At 38.6% G+C, this 23,213-nt stretch overlaps 1 protein-coding gene across 3 annotated transcripts; it reads left to right on the top strand.

The window, feature by feature from the left end:
* Window positions 1-16,911: 16,911 nt before the first annotated feature.
* LOC103722981 (putative E3 ubiquitin-protein ligase SINA-like 9) lies at window positions 16,912-21,968 on the top strand. Of its 3 annotated transcripts, XM_008813748.3 has the most exons (3): window positions 16,917-17,446; window positions 20,995-21,493; window positions 21,689-21,968. In XM_008813748.3, exons 1-3 carry the CDS (start codon window positions 17,084-17,086, stop codon window positions 21,697-21,699), a joined length of 873 nt encoding a protein of 290 aa, XP_008811970.2. In that variant the 5' UTR covers window positions 16,917-17,083; the 3' UTR covers window positions 21,700-21,968. The 3 variants fall into 3 exon arrangements, with proteins under 3 accessions (XP_008811971.2, XP_008811970.2, XP_008811968.2); XM_008813749.3 differs by having other exon boundaries at window positions 16,912-17,446; window positions 21,367-21,968; XM_008813746.3 differs by having other exon boundaries at window positions 16,918-17,446; window positions 20,995-21,968.
* The last annotated feature ends 1,245 nt before the right edge of the window (window positions 21,969-23,213 follow it).

Raw genomic sequence — 23,213 nt, 5'->3', positions numbered from 1 at the left:
AACATAATAATGAAAATATGTTGATAAACATTCATCTCATATGTGTCATATCAGCTCACAAGCAATAACAACACAACCGTAAAATAAATCCAACGATAAATCAATATATGCATAGAAGTGCTCAGATGTAGGGATTCTTACAGAAATTGTAGACTGACTCAAACACAGTCCGAATCGCAACCTACGCGCTGGGGTGCTGAGTCCCCTGATCAAAACCTCCTGGCTCCGCCGACTCTTCCTCTACAACATCAATTATATTTCACAAACTAAATTATTCAATATTTAAATATTCTAAACCATAATTCTCATCTGTTATGGGGTCCATCATCAGGTCCCCAAACATCTCAATCCTCCCAGATCTAGGGCAGTCGGGATAGTCCGACTCCCATCTTGTACCACCGGCCTACGTCGTCGCCAGCCGTGGCCGCTGCCACGCCGCGACGATGATCGGTCCCGTTGAAGAGACCAAAAGAATGGATGATTCCTCTCTCTTCATGGTTGGGAATACATCTCCCAACCTCAAATCTTTTTGGTCCAAAGGTAATAGCCATGGTGGCTGTGCCTTTTTCCTTCCCTAAACCGACAACTCCACCACCACTGGCCGAACCATCGCCGGCCGCCACTGTTGCAGTCGCCGGCGATGGTGGCCGACCAAGAGAGGGAGAGAAGAAGAAGTTTCTTCTCCTTCTTCTTCTTCCCCCCAAAACCGACACTGTCCCCTACCCCTTTTTCTTCCATCATCAACCGAAGACCACCGAAATGGTGGTTCGGCTCCCCCCACCCGACGGCAGCCACAAGGGTCCACGACCACCGCCGCCGCCGCCTGTGGCCAGCCGCCATCGTCACCGCCGGTGGCCAACCAACGCGGAAGGGAGAAAGGAGATGGGATGGAACCATGCGGGAAGCCCTCGGTCCACCCATCCCGATCCCCAACAAGGCCCTAGGAACTCATCTCCACCCTTACACAACTCGATCAACCCCCAATGCCATGGATCCCGGCCAACCGGCGACCGGCGGCGGCCAACATTCAGAAGAGGGAGGCCGAAACAGGGGTACCCTGTTTCGGACTCTTTCCCGACAATCCGTCGGCCAAAATCCCACTCACACGACCCAAAAATCAAGCAATGAAGCACAAGGGCTTACCTCGGTCCGGCGGGATGCTCCGACGGCCCTTCCGGCGAGGATTCGGTGGAGAAATCCATGAGTAAACCCACGGATCCGAGGCCTCTTCGTGCGTTTGGTGGGGATCCTCCTCCTTGACCGGCCGGCTCACGAGATCCGCTGCCTTCCCGGTGTTCAAACTCCCCCCGGCGACTCGGCTCCCTCCGGCGATCCCCTCTAACGCCGCCGCCGTCTCCCTCCCGTCTTCCCCCTCTCTTCCACGATCGTGCCCTAGGCACGATCGTTTTAAGGGGGATGGGCCCGGTCTTTTCGGGCCAGCCCATCCGCCCTCGTTTTTTTTTTTTTTTTTTGTTGCTTTTCTGGGGTATTACATACTCTCCCCCTTAAAAAAATTTCGTCCTCGAAATTGACTTACTTGAAGCCTCAAACTTTTTTTAAAAAAATGCATCCGTTATATCATCCCTGAGATCTCAAGTAGTCTCCCTTTCGGAATACCTACTCACAAGATTTTGACATACAAAAATCACAGCATCTCAAAACTTGATTATTTCTATTTACCACACATAGTAAGTTCTTTTGGTATCCTTCAAAAGAATTCCAAACTCCCAACCTTGGATTAAAATGCCATAATTATATCCCAAGAAATTAATTTCTCTTGATTCTACATAGAGATCATAATTGACTTGACAGAAATAGGAGAAATCTTTAGTATCAAATGCTCTTAATATTCTATAATCATTTTTCTTTTCTTTCTCCCACATCATTCCAACAATAAAAGATCCATAGAATCAACAATATTCTCCCGAAACTAACTCAAGTATTTCATCATAATGCCTTTTAGATCAAATATTAATGATCTTAACCAGTGTCAAAATAAGTCAAACCACCACACTTCCGCTGCACTCTCTGATTTAATTCATTTAATTCTCTAAAGTCACAAAATGATTTCTGACTAAAGTATCACTTTGCATTGAGACTAAGAAACTCCAAATTTCAAATTTCCAAGTAGAACTAGAGCAAAACCTCTAGATCTTTTTGTCCTCAATTTATATAGAGTGTACATACCATAACTAACCCCCAATCCTTTAGTCAAGTTTAAGGTCACTATGTGATCTCCACAACCTTCTTAGAATCCAAAATATCTAGGTTTAATTTAAAGGGGTAATTCTTGTATTCCCTTTGCAATGTAATTAGAAAAGCTACATTGATTTTTCTTCCAACAGAATTTACTTCAAATTCAATAGGTTAGAAGTCATTGAACCAATACACTATGATTAGAATTTAACTCGATCGATCTCCTGATCTTCCTTCACCAAAATTCTTAACATCCATCAGTAATGCTATATATGATAATTCATGTAAGTATCTCATGACCGAAGTCTCTACTCAATATGACATTTATTAGTGGCTTCATCAACAATGACAAAAGATACCTGCTCAAATCTTAAACCTAGGCTTGAGTTTTAAATTAACACATCAAATAGTCTTCTACAATTATAAGTAAAATCCAGTAGCCCAATCCAAACATGAGAATTCAAATAATTAGAATTCTCCCATCAATATGCATACTCTATGGCCTCAAAATAATCAAATACATCCATAGGAAATAGACCTATTTGCAATATCCAACATGCCAACACCAGATATAATCCACATACATTTTCAACTTCGAAGAACGTTCCTTTCAATATTATGAAATCTCCTTAGCTTATTCCAATACTAAATCAACGTACAAATCCCACTCTAATAATTAGCAGCAAAACCAAAAGTATGATCACATCAAAACCCACATCAAATTTGAACTTTCAAATCATTTAAATAATATCTGAACATGGCATACTCGATATGCCATTGCTGACCTACACTTATCTTAGGTCAAACCTCTCTTATCATGATCAAAGACAATTTATACTTTCCTTCCGTATGCATCGAAAACCAAACCGATGCATACATTTTATCACAATGCCCAGTGATCTTACACCGTAAGCACTGAATTTAATTATCATGTTTCAAGTAATCATAACCTTAAGCTATGATATATTTCTGTCACAATACCTAATGATCTTAAACATATGCTCAGATTCCAACCGGTCACATTTTCCAACAATCTTAAACCTCAAACTTTAATGCCACTAAGGCCACAGTCCCTAGTGGTCTTAAACCTTAGATTATAATATCATTCTTGTAACAATCTCAAGTGATTATAAACCAAATCTCTGATAGTTTTTCTATCATAATTCTCCACTGATACTCACCTGAACATAAACCCTAGGATACCTTAACCTTAAGCTCTGATACCACTCTGTCACGCCCCCGAACCCGTCACCCGGGTCCGGCACGCGACCGGCCGCATGAGCCTTAGAGCAATGCCCTAAAGATCATGCAAGGCCTAAGATAAACAACAATTCCAATAATTCCAATAATTCCATAAATGCCAAAATCAAAGATTGATGTAATTCAATCTAATCCAGCTACAATGTACTGATTTATTATATAATTTCAAATGTCCATAAATAAAAGATAAATTGACTTCTAACTATCTAGCAGTCTGACTCCAGATCGAGCTCACTTCTTGTCCCATCCGACAGATTCTACGAATCCAGTGCCTCTGAAAAAAAATGAAAGTGTAGTATGAGCTTTTCCAGCCCAGTAAGAATCCCAACAGCCACACACAATAAAATCATAAAATAATCAAGTATCAAAATATACATATCATTTCATCATTTCAAAAGCTCAACAAATAACAAATATATGTAATCAGTACATATACACCAATCCTTTTTCACATTATGTGATTCATTCCCGTATTACTCAGATTCCAAGTTTTCAAACTTTTCATTTCTGGCGTTGGACTAACCAAGATCATGTCCCAGTCCAAGACTGCACAAATCCCACGCATAAGCTCGTGGTAGCTATCCCACGCGTAAGCCCGTGGAGGCTATCCCACGCATCAGCTCGTGGCCGCTATCCTACGCATAAGCTCGTAGAGGCTATCCCACGCGTAAGCCCGTGGAGGCTATCCCACGCATCAGCTCGTGGCCGCTATCCGTAAGCCCGTGGAGGCTATCCCACGCATCAGCTCGTGGCCGCTATCCGTAAGCCGGTGGAGGCTATCCCACGCGTAAGCCCGTGGAGGCTATCCCACGCGTAAGCCCGTGGAGGCTATCCCACGCATCAGCTCGTGGCCGCTATCCGTAAGCCCGTGGAGGCTATCCCACGCATCAGCTCGTGGCCGCTATCTCATGACAAGGTTAGTCCAACCCATATTACATGTCTAGTTTTACATGTTCAATCACATTCCCATCACATCACATATTTTCATAAATTTTCAAAAATATGTTATTTCTTCCCAAATGAATTTATCTCAATATATTCATTAAAACAACATGCACGCCTCATAGGTGCCGCATCAACACATAAACAATAACAACATAATAATGAAAATATGTTGATAAACATTCATCTCATATGTGTCATATCAGCTCACAAGCAATAACAACACAACCGTAAAATAAATCCAACGATAAATCAATATATGCATAGAAGTGCTCAGATGTAGGGATTCTTACAGAAATTGTAGACTGACTCAAACACAGTCCGAATCGCAACCTACGCGCTGGGGTGCTGAGTCCCCTGATCAAAACCTCCTGGCTCCGCCGACTCTTCCTCTACAACATCAATTATATTTCACAAACTAAATTATTCAATATTTAAATATTCTAAACCATAATTCTCATCTGTTATGGGGTCCATCATCAGGTCCCCAAACATCTCAATCCTCCCAGATCTAGGGCAGTCGGGATAGTCCGACTCCCATCTTGTACCACCGGCCTACGTCGTCGCCAGCCGTGGCCGCTGCCACGCCGCGACGATGATCGGTCCCGTTGAAGAGACCAAAAGAATGGATGATTCCTCTCTCTTCATGGTTGGGAATACATCTCCCAACCTCAAATCTTTTTGGTCCAAAGGTAATAGCCATGGTGGCTGTGCCTTTTTCCTTCCCTAAACCGACAACTCCACCACCACTGGCCGAACCATCGCCGGCCGCCACTGTTGCAGTCGCCGGCGATGGTGGCCGACCAAGAGAGGGAGAGAAGAAGAAGTTTCTTCTCCTTCTTCTTCTTCCCCCAAAAACCGACACTGTCCCCTACCCCTTTTTCTTCCATCATCAACCGAAGACCACCGAAATGGTGGTTCGGCTCCCCCCACCCGACGGCAGCCACAAGGGTCCACGACCACCGCCGCCGCCGCCTGTGGCCAGCCGCCATCGTCACCGCCGGTGGCCAACCAACGCGGAAGGGAGAAAGGAGATGGGATGGAACCATGCGGGAAGCCCTCGGTCCACCCATCCCGATCCCCAACAAGGCCCTAGGAACTCATCTCCACCCTTACACAACTCGATCAACCCCCAATGCCATGGATCCCGGCCAACCGGCGACCGGCGGCGGCCAACATTCAGAAGAGGGAGGCCGAAACAGGGGTACCCTGTTTCGGACTCTTTCCCGACGATCCGTCGGCCAAAATCCCACTCACACGACCCAAAAATCAAGCAATGAAGCACAAGGGCTTACCTCGGTCCGGCGGGATGCTCCGACGGCCCTTCCGGCGAGGATTCGGTGGAGAAATCCATGAGTAAACCCACGGATCCGAGGCCTCTTCGTGCGTTTGGTGGGGATCCTCCTCCTTGACCGGCCGGCTCACGAGATCCGCTGCCTTCCCGGTGCTCAAACTCCCCCCGGCGACTCGGCTCCCTCCGGCGATCCCCTCTAACGCCGCCGCCGTCTCCCTCCCGTCTTCCCCCTCTCTTCCACGATCGTGCCCTAGGCACGATCGTTTTAAGGGGGATGGGCCCGGTCTTTTCGGGCCAGCCCATCCGCCCTCGTTTTTTTTTTTTTTTTTTTTTTTGTTGCTTTTCTGGGGTATTACATGAACACAAGAAGAAATTTGGATTGAGATCAGCTCTCCATCCTTAAAGGCCGATTAAGCAAGTGCCTTATTATTAGGCTATTGCTATTAGGTTTCTGTCAAGATGTTTGTACTTACCAAATGATTAGTAAATTGTGGTGTTACCCATGCCTACGGAGAGAGAGAAAAAAAAGGAGAAAAATGGAGGGCAACAGAAAAAAATCTAAAACAGGGAAGACGACAAGCAGTGCAATGCCAGCCCACAAAGCCTTCTAGACATAGCTCCTAGACCAGTTGAGCCACTTTAATCAAAGCACACATCATTAAGTTTAGCATTTGCTCATCTTTATTTCTATCGCAAGTCACAATAGCCCTTTTTTCTGGATAATAACAAGTTCCCTAATTAAGAGGCATAGTTGAACGCATGGACTCTCTCAACTATTGTCCAATAAGAAGTTTTTGAATTGGAACAGGAGTTAAAGCTCTCTAGAAACATATTCTGTACAATTAAATTGAAGTAATTTCGTTTTATTTACAATCTATTACAAGGTTAGAAGCACACTTCAGAAATATACGTTATAAAATTGATTGACTCTTTAATAGAAACATATTTTGTACAATTAAATTGAAGTAATTTCAGTCATAATACTCATTATTATAGTTCAGTATAATAGCTAAACAATCAGAGTGGAATACTCAAGAATTTTAAGTTATAAAATTGAATGACTTAGGAGCTGAACAATCGAGAGATAGATGAATTAAATTTACGTAATTTTACTTTATTTACAATATATTACAGGGTTAGAAGCACACCTGAGAAATATACGTTATAAAATTGATTGACTCTTTAATAGAGCAATTGAGAAATGTAAGAATCAGAATAAAATATAAGTTCAGTCATAATACTTATTATAGTTCAGTTATAATATGTTAAAAAATCAGAATAGAATATTCGAGAAATATAAGTTATAAAATTGAATGACTCAAGACTTGAACAATTGAGAGATAGATGGATTAAAATGATATAATTTCACTTTATTTACAATCTATACAAGATTAGAAGCACAACTTAAGAAGTATACGTTATAAATTGATCGACTAACTAAGAAATGTAAGAATCAGAATGAGAATATAAGTTTAGTCATAATGCTCATTATTGTAGTTCAGTTATAATATGTTAAAGAATCAGAATAGAATATTCAAGAAACATAAGTTATAAAATTGAATGACTCAGGAGTTGAACAATTGAGAGAGATGGATTAAAATGATATATTTTTACTTTATTTACAATACGTTACAAGGTTAGAAGCACACTTAAGAAATATACGTTATAAAATTGATTGACTCTTTAATAGAAACAGATTTTGTGCAATTAAATTGAAGTTAATTTCATTTTATTTACAATCTATTACAAGGTTAGAAGAACACTTAAGGAATATACGTTATAAAATTGATTGATGAACTAAGAAATGTAAAGAATCAGAATAGAATATAAGTTTAGTCATAATACTCATTATTATAGTTCAGTTACAAGAGTTAAACTCAAGAATTTTAAGTTATAAAATTGAATGACTTAGGAGCTGAACAACCAAGAGATAGATGAATTAAATTTACGTAATTTTATTTTATTTACAATATATTACCCGGTTAGAAGCACACTTGAGAAATAGACATTATAAAATTGATTGAATCTTTAATGGAGCAACTGAGAAATGTAAGAATCAGAATAGAACATAATGAGTTTAGTCATAATACTCATTACTATAGTTTAGTTATAATATGTTAGACAATTAGAATAGAATACTCAAGAAATATAATTTATAAAATTGAATGACTTACAAGTTGAACAATCGAGAGATGCATGAATTAAATTGACGTAATTTCACTTTATTTACGATAAGTTGCAGGGTTAGAAGCACCCATGAGAAATACATGTTGTAAAATTGATTGACTCTTGAATAGAACAATTGAGAAATGTAAGAATTAGAATTGAATATAAGTGCGGTTATAATACTCGTTATTATAGTTTTGGATATAATATGTTAAATAATTAAAGTAGAATACTCGAGAAATATAAGTTGTAAAATTGAATTACTTAGGAGTTGAAGATATAGATGGATTAAAATGATATAATTTTACTTTATTTACACTACGTTACAAGGTTAGATGCACACTTAAGAAATATATATACGTTATAAAATTGATTGACTCTTTAATAGAAACATATTTTGTACAATTAAATTGAAGTAATTTAAGTCATAATACTTATTATTATAGTTTAGTATAATAGCTAAACAATCAGAGTAGAATACTCGAGAATTTTAAGTTATAAAATTGAAAGACTTAGGAGCTGAACAATCGAGAGATTGATGAATTAAATTTACGTAATTTTACTTTATTTACAATATATTACAGGGTTAGAAGCACACTTGAGAAATAGACGTTATAAAAATTTGATTGACTCTTTAATAGAGCAATTGAGAAATGTAAGAATCAGAATAGAACATAAGTTCAGTCATAATACTCATTATTATAGTTCGGTATAATAGGTTAAAAAATCAGAATAGAATATTCAAGAAATATAAGTTATAAAATTGAATGACTCAGGGGTTGAACAATTGAGAGATAGATGGATTAAAATGATATAATTTTACTTTATTTACAATCTATTACAAGGTTAGAAGCACAACTTAAGGAGTATACGTTATAGAATTGATCGGCCAACTAAGAAATATAAGAATCAGAATTGAAATGAGAAAATAAGTTCAATCATAATACTCATTATTATAGTTCAGTTATAATATGTTAAAGAATCAAAATAGAATATTCGAGAAATATAAGTTATAAAATTGAATGATTCAGGAGTTGAACAATTGAGAGATATATAGATGGATTAAAATAATATAATTTCACTGTATTTACAATACGTTACAAAGTTAGAAGCACATTTAAGAAATATACGTTATAAACTTAAGAAATATACGTTATAAAATTGATTGAGTCTTTAATAGAACAAGTGCAAAATGTAAGAATCAGAATAGAATATATGTTCAGTCATAATACTCATTACCATAGTTTGGTTATAATATGTTAAAGGATCAGAATAGAATACTCGAGATTAAGTTAAAAAATTGAATGACTTAGGAGTTGAACAATTGAGAGATAGATGAATCAAATTGATGTAATTTCACTCTATTTACAATACGTTATAGGGTTAGGAGCACACTTGAGAAATATACGTTAAAAATTGATTAACTCTTTAACAGAATAACTGAGAAATATAAGAATTAAAATGGAATATAAGTTTTAGTATTCATTATTATAGTTCGGTTCCAATATGTTAAAGAATCATAATAGAATTTCCGAGAAATACAAGCGATTGAGATTGAATGATCTAGGAGTCGAATAATGAGAGATAGATGGTATGAAGTTGAATGACCACGAATAGAACAATCAAGAAAGATAAGCAACAAAAACAAAATTAAATTGGAGGCTACTTGAAAAACTCGTTGTAAATGCTTCACGGCCTATAAAGGCGGACGCTTACATCTTTCTTATTTTCAAGGAGCCCCACTCCATACGAAACACAACCATCATCTCCCCATATTCCGTTTCATCCATCATGCCTCGTTAAACTCTCCTCCTACCGTGCAAGCCCAATACCCGTGCAGCAGCTTCTACCTGGATTTCATTGCCGGGCGAGCCATTACTTCTTGATTTCCTTCCCTCCGTCTTTGCCTCTTTATATAGGGGGGTTAGTAAGGTATCTTGAAGTTTGAGTCACCCTCGAGAGAGAGAGAGAGAGAGAGAGATGAGCAAACCAAAGCCATGCATTGCATATGATGTCCTCCATTTTTTCCCGTTTGTCCAATACCATCCGTACCTAAATGGCTTATGTGGAAGCGGTGGCTATGGGATGCGAAGAACCCTTAGGTGCCTCTTTTTTGCTTCAGCATCAGCTCTGGACCTCCCTCAGAATCAACTCATGAGGCAGAGATGGAACCTTGCCACTCCTGTGGCTCCATGTTGGATGTGAGTTGAAGGGTGGCCAACTCGGAGGTCCATGGTGCGCCTTGCTGCATCTCTCTGGCTCCACCATGCATGGATGCCAGATCCTTCATCTTTGGTGGAGGAGATCTCTGATGCCATTGTGAAGAGTTGGCGTTCAAGCACCCATGTAGTCCGTACTACACTGATCTACAGCTTCTTCTCCATTGTGACCATATGCAGCCCTTCCTTGGATGAAGTGGTTCCAAAGTCAAAGTGCCTAACGTGGATGACCTTAACTATATATTCATTAAGCAACAATGCATCTAATTTGAGTAAGCATGTCTCTATCTCTAAGATAGTCTATTATAGTTTGATGTATAGACAGAAATCCCAATAAAAATGCAAATTGTATGGTTGAGGATGAGTGATAATGTAAGGAATTAATATCATAGTTCACCTCACCTCCATTTTTTTTCCCAGCCAGATAGTTCACCATAACAACTAGTTGGATACTTGAAGAGGTGATGCCAGACAAAAATTCCGTTGCCCCCACTCCCTCGAACAATGGAAGAATGATGAAATATGTGGAGAACAAGAATAAAAGGTGAGGAGAAGAAAATAAAATGGAACTCCATATTCTCCACAGTGTGTTGGTGCTTATGGAAAGAGAGAAACAAAAGGGTTTTTAAATTTCGAGCTACGTCTCCACGACTTGTGACTCGAAAGGCAATATCTCTTCTCTAAAATTGGACGTCCTTTTACAATTATCTCTTCTCCAAGATTGGACGTCCTTTTACAATGGTGCAGCAAAAGAAACGATCATGAAAATTTGCAATACTGTTACAGGAGTAGCAGAGGGAAGAACGAGACAGACTCGTGCCTTTGGTTGTTTTTTTATAAAGGTTGGGAATTAGGCATACCACCTTTCTAATCCTCACCTAGACCACCACATCATCTCTCAATAACTATATATATGGGTTCACCAACAAAGCAACCCAATAAAATAAAAGGTGGCTGCAGCGGAATAAAGGGTGGCACAACCCTCATTCAATAAAAAAAAAAAAGTGATGCCAAGCGTTAACAAACGGCTATTCGTGTGTCATTGGTTTTAACTTGAAGAAGAAGTGGCATCCAATTGCCAAATAGTTCGAGTCAGATGTATCGTGCACTGCTAGGTGCCCCCATTTTGTGTACATTGACTTCCATCACTTGGTTTTTCTTCAACTTTCATCAAATCAGCTTCACTGCCACTAAATGGACGTAATTAACAAGGCGAAGAGGATGCGGGTAATAGCCAATGCCCGTTAATTATTAGTCAATGGTTCCGGATTCTGTCCTCATGAGTAACTGAAATCATGAAGTTTTGGCTGCAGAAGTAATTTCGTCTCATCTAAAATACATTACAAGATTAGAAATTAGGCAAAAGAAGTTTTAGATACAGAAATATATTTTTTTTTACCTTGTTTCGAGGATAGATATAAGATTATTTTTCTGACTGATTTGTTTTCCTCTACACAAGAAACGGAAGCCTGGGGTCTCGGAGGCCGGAATCACATATATTTTCCTCACCACATAACCAGGTGGAGGGGCGCTCGTCCAAATATGAGTTACATACATGAGAAGAACTAGTTCTGACATACGTTTTGTATATTAAATATTAGTCTGCATGTGTTATCAAAAGATCAAAGATTAGTCTGACTTGCGTTACTGTATATATTAAAAGATTGTTCCGGCATATGCTGCATAGGCGCTGCAACATTGGACTGTCTTTAAAAGCCAAAGAGATATAGGGTTAATAACTTAATATTTGAATCAACTAGCCCAATTTGCTTTCCTTCCCCTTCCTCATTGCTGATTTGATTTTCATGCCTGCACCATTTTCGTCCATCTTTATGTAAAATACAACCTTTTTTTGGTGCAATGTAAAATATAACCTTCACCGCCCTCATGCCATGAAGTCCAATTAATATCCATTGGCCATCTTCCCTATTCCTGGTGATTTCCTATCTCTTCCTGGAGGACTAGGAAGGTGATGGCTCCACACTTCTATTTTCATCCTGGCAGGAGCTTTGTTGATATATATTTAGATACACATCGGCTATATATTGGATAGATTTTGGGTATTTCTGCAAGATTAAGAAATTCAAATAATACCTCCAGCTCGTCTTTTTTGGTGGAGTTCAAGTTGTTTCTTTTGCACGAAAGGATGATTCACCTTCTTTAGCGACGTCGGTTGTTGGATCGTGTTAGAGCCACTTTAAGATCTGTGCAAAAATATGGAAGAAGAGTTTGGAGTGCTTTTACATGTGTGTGTTGCGCAATCTTATGGTTGACATTGCGAAAGAAGATCAATCATTCTTTTATACAAAAGATACAAATCGAACCTTTTTGGGTGAGGTCTTGGTAGTTACATTAGCTTTAACAACAAATAGAATATTCTAGCTAAAAGAGTGAGTACTAGATTTCAGTGTAGCACCCTGAAAAGAGAATAAAAAAGATAGGCCATCCTTTCTTTAGTAGAAGATCCATTGTGTGATTCTCTTGATTGCCAACTACATGAAAACTAGGGCTGCAATTAGGTCGGGTTAAAAATTTATTAACCCGATTCATTAAATAGGTCAAAAATTCAGATATAAATACAACATATTTATTAAATAGATCGAGGGATTTTGAGTTGAGAGTTAAAAATTTATCAACTCAGACCTGACTTGCACAACTCATTTACTGAATAGGTCGAGTTCGGTTAAATGAGATAAACATGTTAAATAGATTTTTAATGAGATAAATAGATTTAAACATGTTAAACAAGTTAAGTAGGCTAGATTAAATAAAATAAAAATGGGTTAAGCAAGCTTTAAACGAATTAAATAGATCATAAGCGGGTTTAATGAATCAGGTCATAACTCAATCCAATTGTTAAACAAATCAATATGGGTTAAACGAGTTAATGATTTAACTTGCACCCGATCTGTCAAATAAATGGGACTTGATGATCTATTTATAATCTAAAATTATTTATATCAAACTCAATCCTGCCTAAAGCTGATTGTTTGCGGGTCATTTTGATGGGATATGTCTTAAATTGTTATTCCTCATGACCTTCTACACTTCTGTAGGGATTTTGAGTGCGGACGCCTGTGTTCTTGTGTGTGTGAGAGAGAGAGAGAGAAATCACTCAAAAGGAACACTCAAACTGTCTTGCCCCTTTGGTGTGCTTTATTATTTATAACGTAGCCTGCGCCCGGCAAACTGATGCCGAAATCATTAGAAGGAAAAAAAGAAGAGACGTAGAGTTGTTCTTTGTCATTTCAAATGGCAATAATCAATAATCACAATTCTTTTTTTTTGTTTGTTTTCCTTGAAAAATGGTATGAAGAAAACTTATAGGATCAATAACAACTACATCCTGATAAAGTCTATATTGAACATTGAAGATCCTACATTACTGTATACCAATATATATATATATATATATATAATCCGAGCCCTTAGATATGATCCGCTATCTCTAAAGTTCTCACACACAAAAAATTATATAATTCAAAAACTCTATTCTATGCATCAAATAATTAAAACAAATGCATACAATATAATGTTATTTAAATTGTTCAATTTTTTCACTATTTGATGTGGAAGCTAGAGATTTCTAAATCATATAATTTTTAATTTGCAAACAATTTAGACATAGTAAATCATATTTGATGACTTGAATCATCAATATGGAATCCCTATCATCTAAATTAGACCTGACTAAATTTGAGTAGAGATCCACGTACTTGAGCGTAGCTAAGTCTAACTCTTTCTCTAATGGACTTGACTAAACTTGAATATATCTCTAATCAAATCTAGTCTTATCTAAATTGAATGATGGGAGTCCTGCATCAATGATAAGACCGGTTGGATATCATCTACCATTTCTAAATTATTTAAACACACAAAAAAATAAAATTTATAGACTTCTAGCCTTTACATCAAATGGCAAAAAAAATTTAACAGTTCAAAATAATACAAAATAATACATATTTTTTTAATACAAAGAACATATCATATGTTTTCTCTCGATCCCTCCTTCTCTTTCGTTTAGCATTGGGTTTTCATTCCTAGATATTTTATGACATATCTAATCTTAGATTTTATGATCTGCAACTAAAGATGAAAACACATAATTATATAACTATAATCTCATTTCTTCTCCGCAACTCCTTTGAGAAATTGAAGAAAGTGAGCTAAGACTTCTTCCTACCTTTTTTTCAAGAAAAAAAAAGGAACTGTGATTATTGATTACAACCTGCGTGATACCACGATTATGCTTTAACACGATTAATTGTACATAAATTCCATGAGGATTGCACATAACTGGTTTTGTCTTTCTACACAGCCGCCTATATATAAACAGATTTTGTTTCAATTCGCCGCGGAAACGGAAGGTCAATTTTTGGATATGCCTAAAACCACGTTTCTCTCGCCCCAGGTTTATGACCGTTACAGCTGAAGGAGATGAATTGGATGGGTGCAGTCTCTCTTCCAAACAGCAGCTCGCCAACGCTTGCCCAACTCCATCCGAAATCAATACAATTTTGTCGTCTATAAATAAAATCGGTAATCCTTTTTTCTACCCGCTGTAACTCATACGTTACGGTTTTTAAAGCTCGCACGCTATCTGCGTTCGTGAAGAGAACATGCGAAGCCTGTGCTTTTCGCAAGGCGACAACAACAGATTACCTTTAAAAGGCCAATAATCCTGTGCCCATACCAAGAACAAGAGCTGTTCGTACTCAATTGCCCACTCCTCGCTTGCCTCTCCATCTCCTTGCCTCGTTCAATCTTCCATCCTTGCAGCGGTAGGTAGAAGATCGCGAGGAGCTTAATTTTCTCTCCTGGACCCAAGCCCTGCTTCCATGAATGGCGAAGCCCATCAGTATAAGCGACCTCTTCAAGAGCGCGACATGGTCCCGCTGGAAGTTCGAGGACTGCTGCGCCAGCTTCACGCGATACCTTGCCATTGAAAACGTTTTACCTTTCCTTCCTCCTCATCCCCCACCACCACTGAAACTCCATATAGCTGCAACCAAAGATCGATCTTCTTCGATATGTTCGAAGTCTGTCCCGTACCATCCATACCTAAATAGTTTTGTGTCGAGAGTGATGCTTTAAGGCGGGGCTCCTGACTTCTGGACGATGGAGGGCAACTTGGCCTCCTAAATGTTCATGAGTACAACGGCCCCAGGCTCGGCGGTCAACTCTCGCGGGACTTCTTCATAGATCCGGGGGGATGTTTCCTCCATTCGCATCGAAAGAAAGGGTCTCGCGAGACTGCGTCGAGGGACCCCCACCGTCAGCACTCCCTTCAAATGTTCCACAAAGTGAACTAGTGTTGATGCGGCGATGATCTCCCCACCTCATCCCAGTCGTTCTATCATCGCCGCTCGGGCGGTCCATTGGTGGAGCCGTAGGGGGTTCGAGCCTGCAGCTGCCGTCAAATCTCCTAGGGCTCTAGCTGAAGCCTGATGGCAAGAGCTGGATGCAACTGGGGGAGGTTCGGCGGCAGGCTGGGATTCTCAAGGAAGGGCCCATCGATCCTGGTGTTGTTCCATTAGGAAGCCGGAGGATGCAGGCGTGCTCCAAATGGCCGACAGGAGGGATGTCTGGTGGACGAAGAGGTCTTCTGTTCATCTTCATCTTCTCCTGACGCTCCTTCAATGAAGGCCCAGCAGTGTTTGTTTCGCGAATGCATCACTCTTCGATCTCGGTTCCCTGTGGGCAGTGCCTTGGGTTCTATGTCATTGATAGGGTTTTCGGTTGGCAGTGCCTTGGGTTCTATGTCATTGATAGAATTTGTTGGTTGTAAATAGAGTTTTCACGCCAAAGTTATATATGTCCCATGTAACCTGTTTTAGTTTAATGATATTGTCTTGTTTTTCGCGTGATTTCCCTTAGCCAGATGGGTTTAGTCTTTGTTATTGTTTGCTTATTACCTCGTGATATATATCGTACCATTGATGAGAATTTTTCCCTTCATTATTTTTCAAGTCAAGTTTTGCTAATGGCAACTCCATATATGATGGGGATGGTGATGACCGGTAATCTACTTTATGTAGTCTAATCTCTTTTAATGTGAAGGACATCATCCAGCGAAGATCAAATCTGATTTGGCAGTTCGCCAGCAGAGATTCGAATGGCTGAACATGATAAAAAGATTAAACGTGACAGCAAAAGATGTTTTCAGAGTTCTGACGTAAAAGCACCATCAGAACTTCAAATTCTGAATCTCTGATTGCTAAGCAATAGCTAGGGTATGATCATTGGAACAAGCGCGGGTTCATTTCATATGGTCCATTCAACTCCAGGATCATCCTTCGGCTGCTCCTTTACCTTTCCAACTTTCAGAAATATATTTATTTTATCAGCCACTTCATACAGTTTGTAAATATTAATTGCTATTAAAGGTAATTTTTCCTCATGAAATCTAATCTGCATCCTTCCAATTATTTCTGACCATGATATCTAATTACCAAGCTTTATTAAAGCATGTCACAAAATTTGCAAATTTAAACTTTTTCCCCCTATTTTTAGTGTTGGAGACATAGAAATCCATTATAAGAGACTTATATCCTCAAATCCTCTTAAATTTAGTAATCCATTTCATGCTTGAACATTTATGCCTTCTCTGTTTCAAAGTGGCCTTCTTTGCCTGCTTTTCCATATCATCAACTGTTAATTTCAATTTAGCCATTCTAATTATTCTCATCTTCCAATTAAACTAGCACAATGAAGAAATTTCTCGCGGTAAAATTGCTTCTAGTCTTCCATAAGAAACTAAAATTAGTTAATATATTATATAAAACAATCAAGAAAAGTATTGAAGTTGGACGGCTGTGATTAATTCAACGGCTTATTGGCTACGTGTGATGATTAACCGCTGGGACGTCGAGGCGCTGATACCCCTCCGCTTCGCCGGTGAAAGGCTCGAAGCACTCGAAACCACCCACGGAGAACGAAGAGAAGGGCGAGACCTTCAGGCCTCCATTTTATTTCGTTAAGGATTTCGATCGAACGGGCTGAGGTCATGGCGAGGTTCTCGTTGGAAGACGAGGAGGAGGAGATGGGTGACGGGAGGAGGAAGAAGAGGAGCGGAGGAGCGGAGGAGATCGATCGAAGAAGTCCCAAAAAGGGCAAGAAATCAAAGACGAAAGGAAAGAGGGAGATGGGAAATGAGGTAGAAGGGGAGGAGGAGGCGGAGGTGGCGGCCGGGGAGGAGGAAGGAGGAGAAGGGGGAGAGGTGGAAGAAGAGGAGAAGAAGGAGGCGGAGCAAGGAGATGGGGGTATATCTTCTGGGAAGGAGAACGGCGATGGAATTAGCGTTAGGATAGATCCTGATGTTCTTGATTGCTGCATCTGCTATGAGCCCTTGCGCCCGCCTCTATTGCAGGTTAGATTACCCCGATCCCCTTTTCCTAATCCTAAAACAGAAATTGATCAAATCATCAATTCTAAGATAAATTTGAGACTAAATGATTTCTTTTATTAAGAACGAAATTGGGAAAAAGAGATTTATCGTTTGGAAATCGAGGAGTTTGGGATTTTTGTTCTTATTCGCAGCATTTTAGTGGCTTGTCATCCTCTTTTGGTAAATTGACTACTTTGTGCCCGTCATCATTTGGACCTGTGGGCGGGATCAAAGGGCGGTTGGTTAATGCTTCATCTAAGAGTTAGATTCAGGAGTTCTCAACAATCCTATTGTATGGATCCTTCTATGTTTGAAATATATTTCATTTGTAGTTTCAACTCTGGGTAGATTTTAGGGTTCTAAGTTTTAAAGGAAAGTCACGTGCTGTGTGCATGTTTCCAGTTAACCTGATCTAATAGTATTTGAAATATTATTATTAGCTTATGAATCCCAGGTCTTTATGGTTATGACAGTGCATTAGTAATGCCTAGGGGCCTCAATGTTGTGAATTAACAATTTTCTTTAACATTCCATTAATTATACTTGTCAGTCTTCATCATGAACTGTAGCCATTTATGGGACGATTGCATGTACTGAGTAGAAATATCTTAGCAACAAACGATTGTGGACAAGTAGATAAAAGTAAACTTATGTTTTAGGTCAGATTAGGATGATTTGAGAATCTAGGACTGGTTGTATTTCAGGAGGAGTCCTTAATTAGCTGGAAAAAGTTGAGAGCACGTGTCGAATGATTATTTGGTTTTGGTTTTGGAATAGAAGGAAAAAGATGGATAAAACTTGTGACTAGAACCTAAAGTCATTATAAAATTCATTGAAGCAAATAATTATGGGAATGGTGAATTGAGTGTGCAAAATGTGGATTGTCATGGAACTAAGAGTTGGTGCGTTGTAAAAGGTAGGCCCAGAAAATGTTTATGGCAATTAACTCAGGAAAATTTATGCTTGCAATAAAAAAATGGTGGAGGGTATAAATCATGAAGCGCATTTTATGGTCAAATCTAATTGAAGATGGTTTCAACATCTAAGGATGTTGGGACACCAGAGGCTCAAGGATGTTGTTGAGTCCATAGGTCTATTGCATGTACAAGATGACAGATTAAAAGATTGGCTTCCAATGGTCACTTCTACTGTTTAATGTTGAATAAGATAAATTTTTTGGTGATTTTTGAGGAAGTTGAACCAAAATAAGGTTGGCTCTGGACTGCCTTGGTATAAAGAGGAGAACTACAATAGAGCCTCATCTATCACCCAAGACTGAGGAGCTATTATCGGTATATCTCTCACACACCCTCCTTCAGGTATTTTTCAAATTCAGGGTCAAGCTTGTATGAGAATTTCTAGACTATTATCTTCACAGCTTGCATCAAATGGGACTTCAGAGATCAGCCATGGATTACATACTTGGAAATTTATTTTGCATAGCTGTTCTTTTAGTCATTGAATCATCTTCTTTTTCCATATCTTATACATTGTGCAATTACATAATTAATAGTTTTAATGGGAAAGATCTAATGATTTGATCTAGTGTATGATTTATATGTGCTCACCCTCCTAGCTTCTAGTTTTTATGTGTTTTTATATCAACATTGGAGGTTGTGTATTATCAATTTATATGGCCCACCTTGAATTTTGGCATCTTACCTCTACCAGCTTATGTTTTGTTCCACTAGATGCAGAGTTAAAAATTGTCAAAAAAAAAAAAAAATTGATTTTTAGACAAATCAAAATTGTAGATTATGAGTAATAGGATGATTTCTTAATCTAGACTGACTATAGTATAATTTTGATAGATAGAATTATGGCTGGAATATCTATTAATACAGTTATTAGAGGAATTGTTGAACATGCTTTTTTTTGGATTTCTAAAAATATTTTTCTCTCTATCCATGCACTCAATGGAAAAAGCACTTGGTAATCTGAAAGGTGCTTAATGCATCACAAGTTTTGAGCATATGTAGTGATGATGACATGCTGCACTACTAAAATGACCAAAAATACTCTTCTTCATGTTTAATGTCATTTTGTCATTTCACTACGAATAGTTCAGACCTGTATTATAACACAGTCTGTTTACATATCAAGTCATATGAGATACTTTTGTTCTTTTTTAGAGAGTGGAAAACTTATTTCTTTAATTGTTGGATATTCAATAGAAAAGGGATGTTTGTGTAATGGTGAAGGAGTCTATAAGGAATTCTGAGAGGTGGTTCTGACTTCCAAGGATGTCAAACATGTGGATGGGTATGGAATCGGCATAGTTTGTCACAAATAACTGAAGATAGCCTATGTTATATGGACTTATATTTGCATGTCGGATCCAAGTGTATGTCTAAGCATCAGAACCTTTTAATATCTAAGAATTTCTTCTTATGGAGGCATGTCCAAGTGTCCTACCAACATGTGTTTAAGTATCAAGTGCAGGTACTCCAGGCTAAATTGTGGGGTCTGGGAAACGTAAAAGATAATAACAATGTGGTGACTCACAGAGAAGAGTAAGACTCACCAAACCAACAAGATTGGTACCAGAAGAAGGTTTGCTGAACTGACTCTGAATGATCAATAATGACAAATGAAGAAATGCAGATCAAATTGGAATCATGAACATTTGTGTGATTGATGATATCGCCAGTTTTGTCTTGTTTGGCCTGTAGGCCTATATATGGTTAGACAGCCTAGAGGCCCTCAAATCAAAACTTAAATATTTTTGGGATTGACTGGTTAAGGAAGCACAGATTGGCTTTTGTTCACAAATTAACAGATTCCATCATGTTTCTTAGGATGATGTCGGTAATTCTCTATGGGGTGTCAGTTACTATCATGGTTGGCACTGACCATCGGGAGTTACCATTGGTAATGATGGGACTCTTCATTAAATCTCGAATCCAAAACCCCCACCCCTCCTCTCTTTGATATACACTTCTTGACTGATTTTCTTTTAACCATACAAGTATTTATTCTGTGTCTATTTATCACAATAAAGTCAACCGTTCTTAACGGCAATTGTACTTCGGACATTGGGTTTAGACCAAGAAGTTATGCCTCTCCTCTGCTCAAAGGAGGTCATGTGTTCAAATCCTACTGAGATGATCATGGATTTGAAGATTGTGGACCATGAAGAAACTTGAATTGGCTGAAAGACCATGGAATGTAAAGCCTAGTGCTTAGGGTAGACCAGGGGCTTTCTGTAAGACTTGTTTTGTCTGGAAACCTACACCCTTGCGCCCCCTACCCAAAAAAAAACAAGCACACACACACATTGCACAACCAAGAAGGATTGCTGAACCCAAAAAAGAAAGAAGCATTTCAAAATTATCGCTCCTTTCAACAATCACTCCTTATCTTGTTTACCATGTCTCTCCCATCAAGCAAGCCACTCGACCACTGTGGTGGCTTCTCCTTCAGTGAAAGATACCTGTGTCTGACTCCAGTATTTATTTATGATATAATTCTCATTTATGATTTCTTCTGGACATGTGTTGGATGTCCCAACTGATGTTTTTAATCTTCAGTGTTCAAATGGGCATGTTGCATGCTGTTCTTGCTGGTCCAAGCTTGATCATAAATGCTACCTCTGCTCCTGTGAAATCAGCTTCAGCCGCAATCTAGCACTCGAGAAAATCATTGAGTCTATCAAAATTTCTTGCCGTCATGCCAAATATGGCTGCAGGAGAACTATCAACTACACTCAGAGAGATCATCATGAAGAAACATGTATTTATGCACCATGCTACTGTCCTGTTTCTGATTGCACATTCAGTGGGTCCACAGTAATGCTATCAGCGCATTTTAGTAGCAAACATAGCAAGTCTTCTAAGAGATTCTGCTATGGTCAGCCCTTTAAAGTTAACTTGAAGCCAATGGAGCCATTTTTTGTTCTCCAGGGCGACGATGGTCATCTCTTCCTCCTCCTTAACAATAGGGATGTGGCCATGGGTTATGCCCTTTCAATTGCCTGCATTCGACCAGACACCCCAGAGGGCAATTTCTCTTATGAACTTACAGCAACTGGTGAGGAAAGTTCTGTCCTGTTAAAGGCTTGCACAACAAATATTAAAGAATGGAAGGGGGTTCATCCTACCAAGGCTTTTCTTTTGGTTCCCCATGACTTTTTTTATTCCTCTGGAATAATGCTACTGGATGTTTGTATTCAGAAATCAAATCTTGTGCTCTAAATTAACCATGCCCTTTTATGTTGAATTTCAGATCATCTCTAGGTACTGTAAATAGCTTGGACCAACTCTTCAATCTCTGTAACTAGTGTTGTATTATGTCTTCAAGAGTGAAACTTGAACTATGCATCATTATCTGAAAGCGTTGTAAATAGTTTAGACAAACTCTTGAATTTCTGTAACTGGTGCTGTATTATATCTTCATGAGTGAAACTCGGAAGGATGTATCATTTGTATATGAAAAGCTTCAGGAATCTTTGTATAAATTCTGTGCCTGTGGCCTACCAGAAATCAAATCTTGTGCTCCAATTTAACCATGTCCTCTTATGTTTAATTTCAGATCATCTCTTGGTACTTTAAATAGCTTGGACCAACTCTTCAATCTCTGTAACTAGTGTTGTATTATGTCTTCAAGAGTGAAACTCAAACTGTGCATCATTTGTTTAGATTATCTGTAAACGTTGTAAATAGCTTAGACAAACTATTGAATTTCTGTAACTGGTGCTGTATTATATTGGTCATGAGTGAAACTCGAAGGATGTGTCATTTGTATATGAAAAGCTTCGGGATGTATCATATGTATATGAAAAGCTTTGGGAATCACTCTATAAATTCTTTGCATGTGGCCTACCATGTTTTTGCTGGTTCAGCATGCAGGTTTATAATAAATCAACATTGATTCATGGGGACTCTGGTCATTTACTGTTTAATCCTGTTTGATGGTGTCACCATTCTTCAAGGTTTTTTTTTTTTTTAACTAACATTTCATTAATTGTTGGGATCACGGCTGTCATCTTCAAATCTGCAGACATGCTTAAATCTTTTGTTGTCAAGAATGCAGTGATTGCAATCTAATGAATTTTTTGCATCTGTAGTAGTGATTTTTATTCTTTTGCGTACCAGAATCAAATGATTGATGGCCTCTGCCTACGAGGGGTGAGCCATTGCCATATCCAAGCTTTGCATATGCTATTTTGTAGCGGTGGGTTGGGCTGGATTCTTGTTAAATGAGTATAGCAACCCAATGTCCACTGTTGTATTTGAAATGCAAGAGCTGGTAGTAATGAGGTTTGCCAGTAGCTGATCACAAATAAGATGACCAGAGTTTCAGATATTCATGTGTATCTTGGTTTACTCTAGAAAGGGATAAATGTGGAATGGATTTCTTTTTTATTTGTGAAGATGAGTATACATCAACTAACCATAATAATACAGTAATGTTATTTATTCTTTATTGTGTAGGAAGTAATCATGGGTCAGACATGAATATCAAAATATTTGTGTTTCTCTTTGTCTATTTAATGAGTCTCGCACTCATCTTGTACAGAGAGTGCATGAATTACATCTATGAGGCAGAGTTCAATTCATGACAAACTTTGAGACCCCCGGTAGAGTTTTGGGATTTATAAAATTATCATCATGTATTTCTTTGTGAATTCCAAATTTAACCATAAAAGTTTAGCTAGACTGAAGCTTAAGTAAAATTTTCTATTGCTCTATGTACCTAAATCCTGCCACAAGAGAGGTTAAACTCTTATGTATTATTTTTATAAGGTTGT

The sequence above is a fragment of the Phoenix dactylifera genome, chromosome 8, assembly GCF_009389715.1.
Source record: "Phoenix dactylifera cultivar Barhee BC4 chromosome 8, palm_55x_up_171113_PBpolish2nd_filt_p, whole genome shotgun sequence".
Lineage (NCBI taxonomy): Eukaryota > Viridiplantae > Streptophyta > Magnoliopsida > Arecales > Arecaceae > Phoenix > Phoenix dactylifera.
Note: the sequence above shows the minus strand (reverse complement) of the source record. Positions and strands in the feature narration are given on the sequence as shown.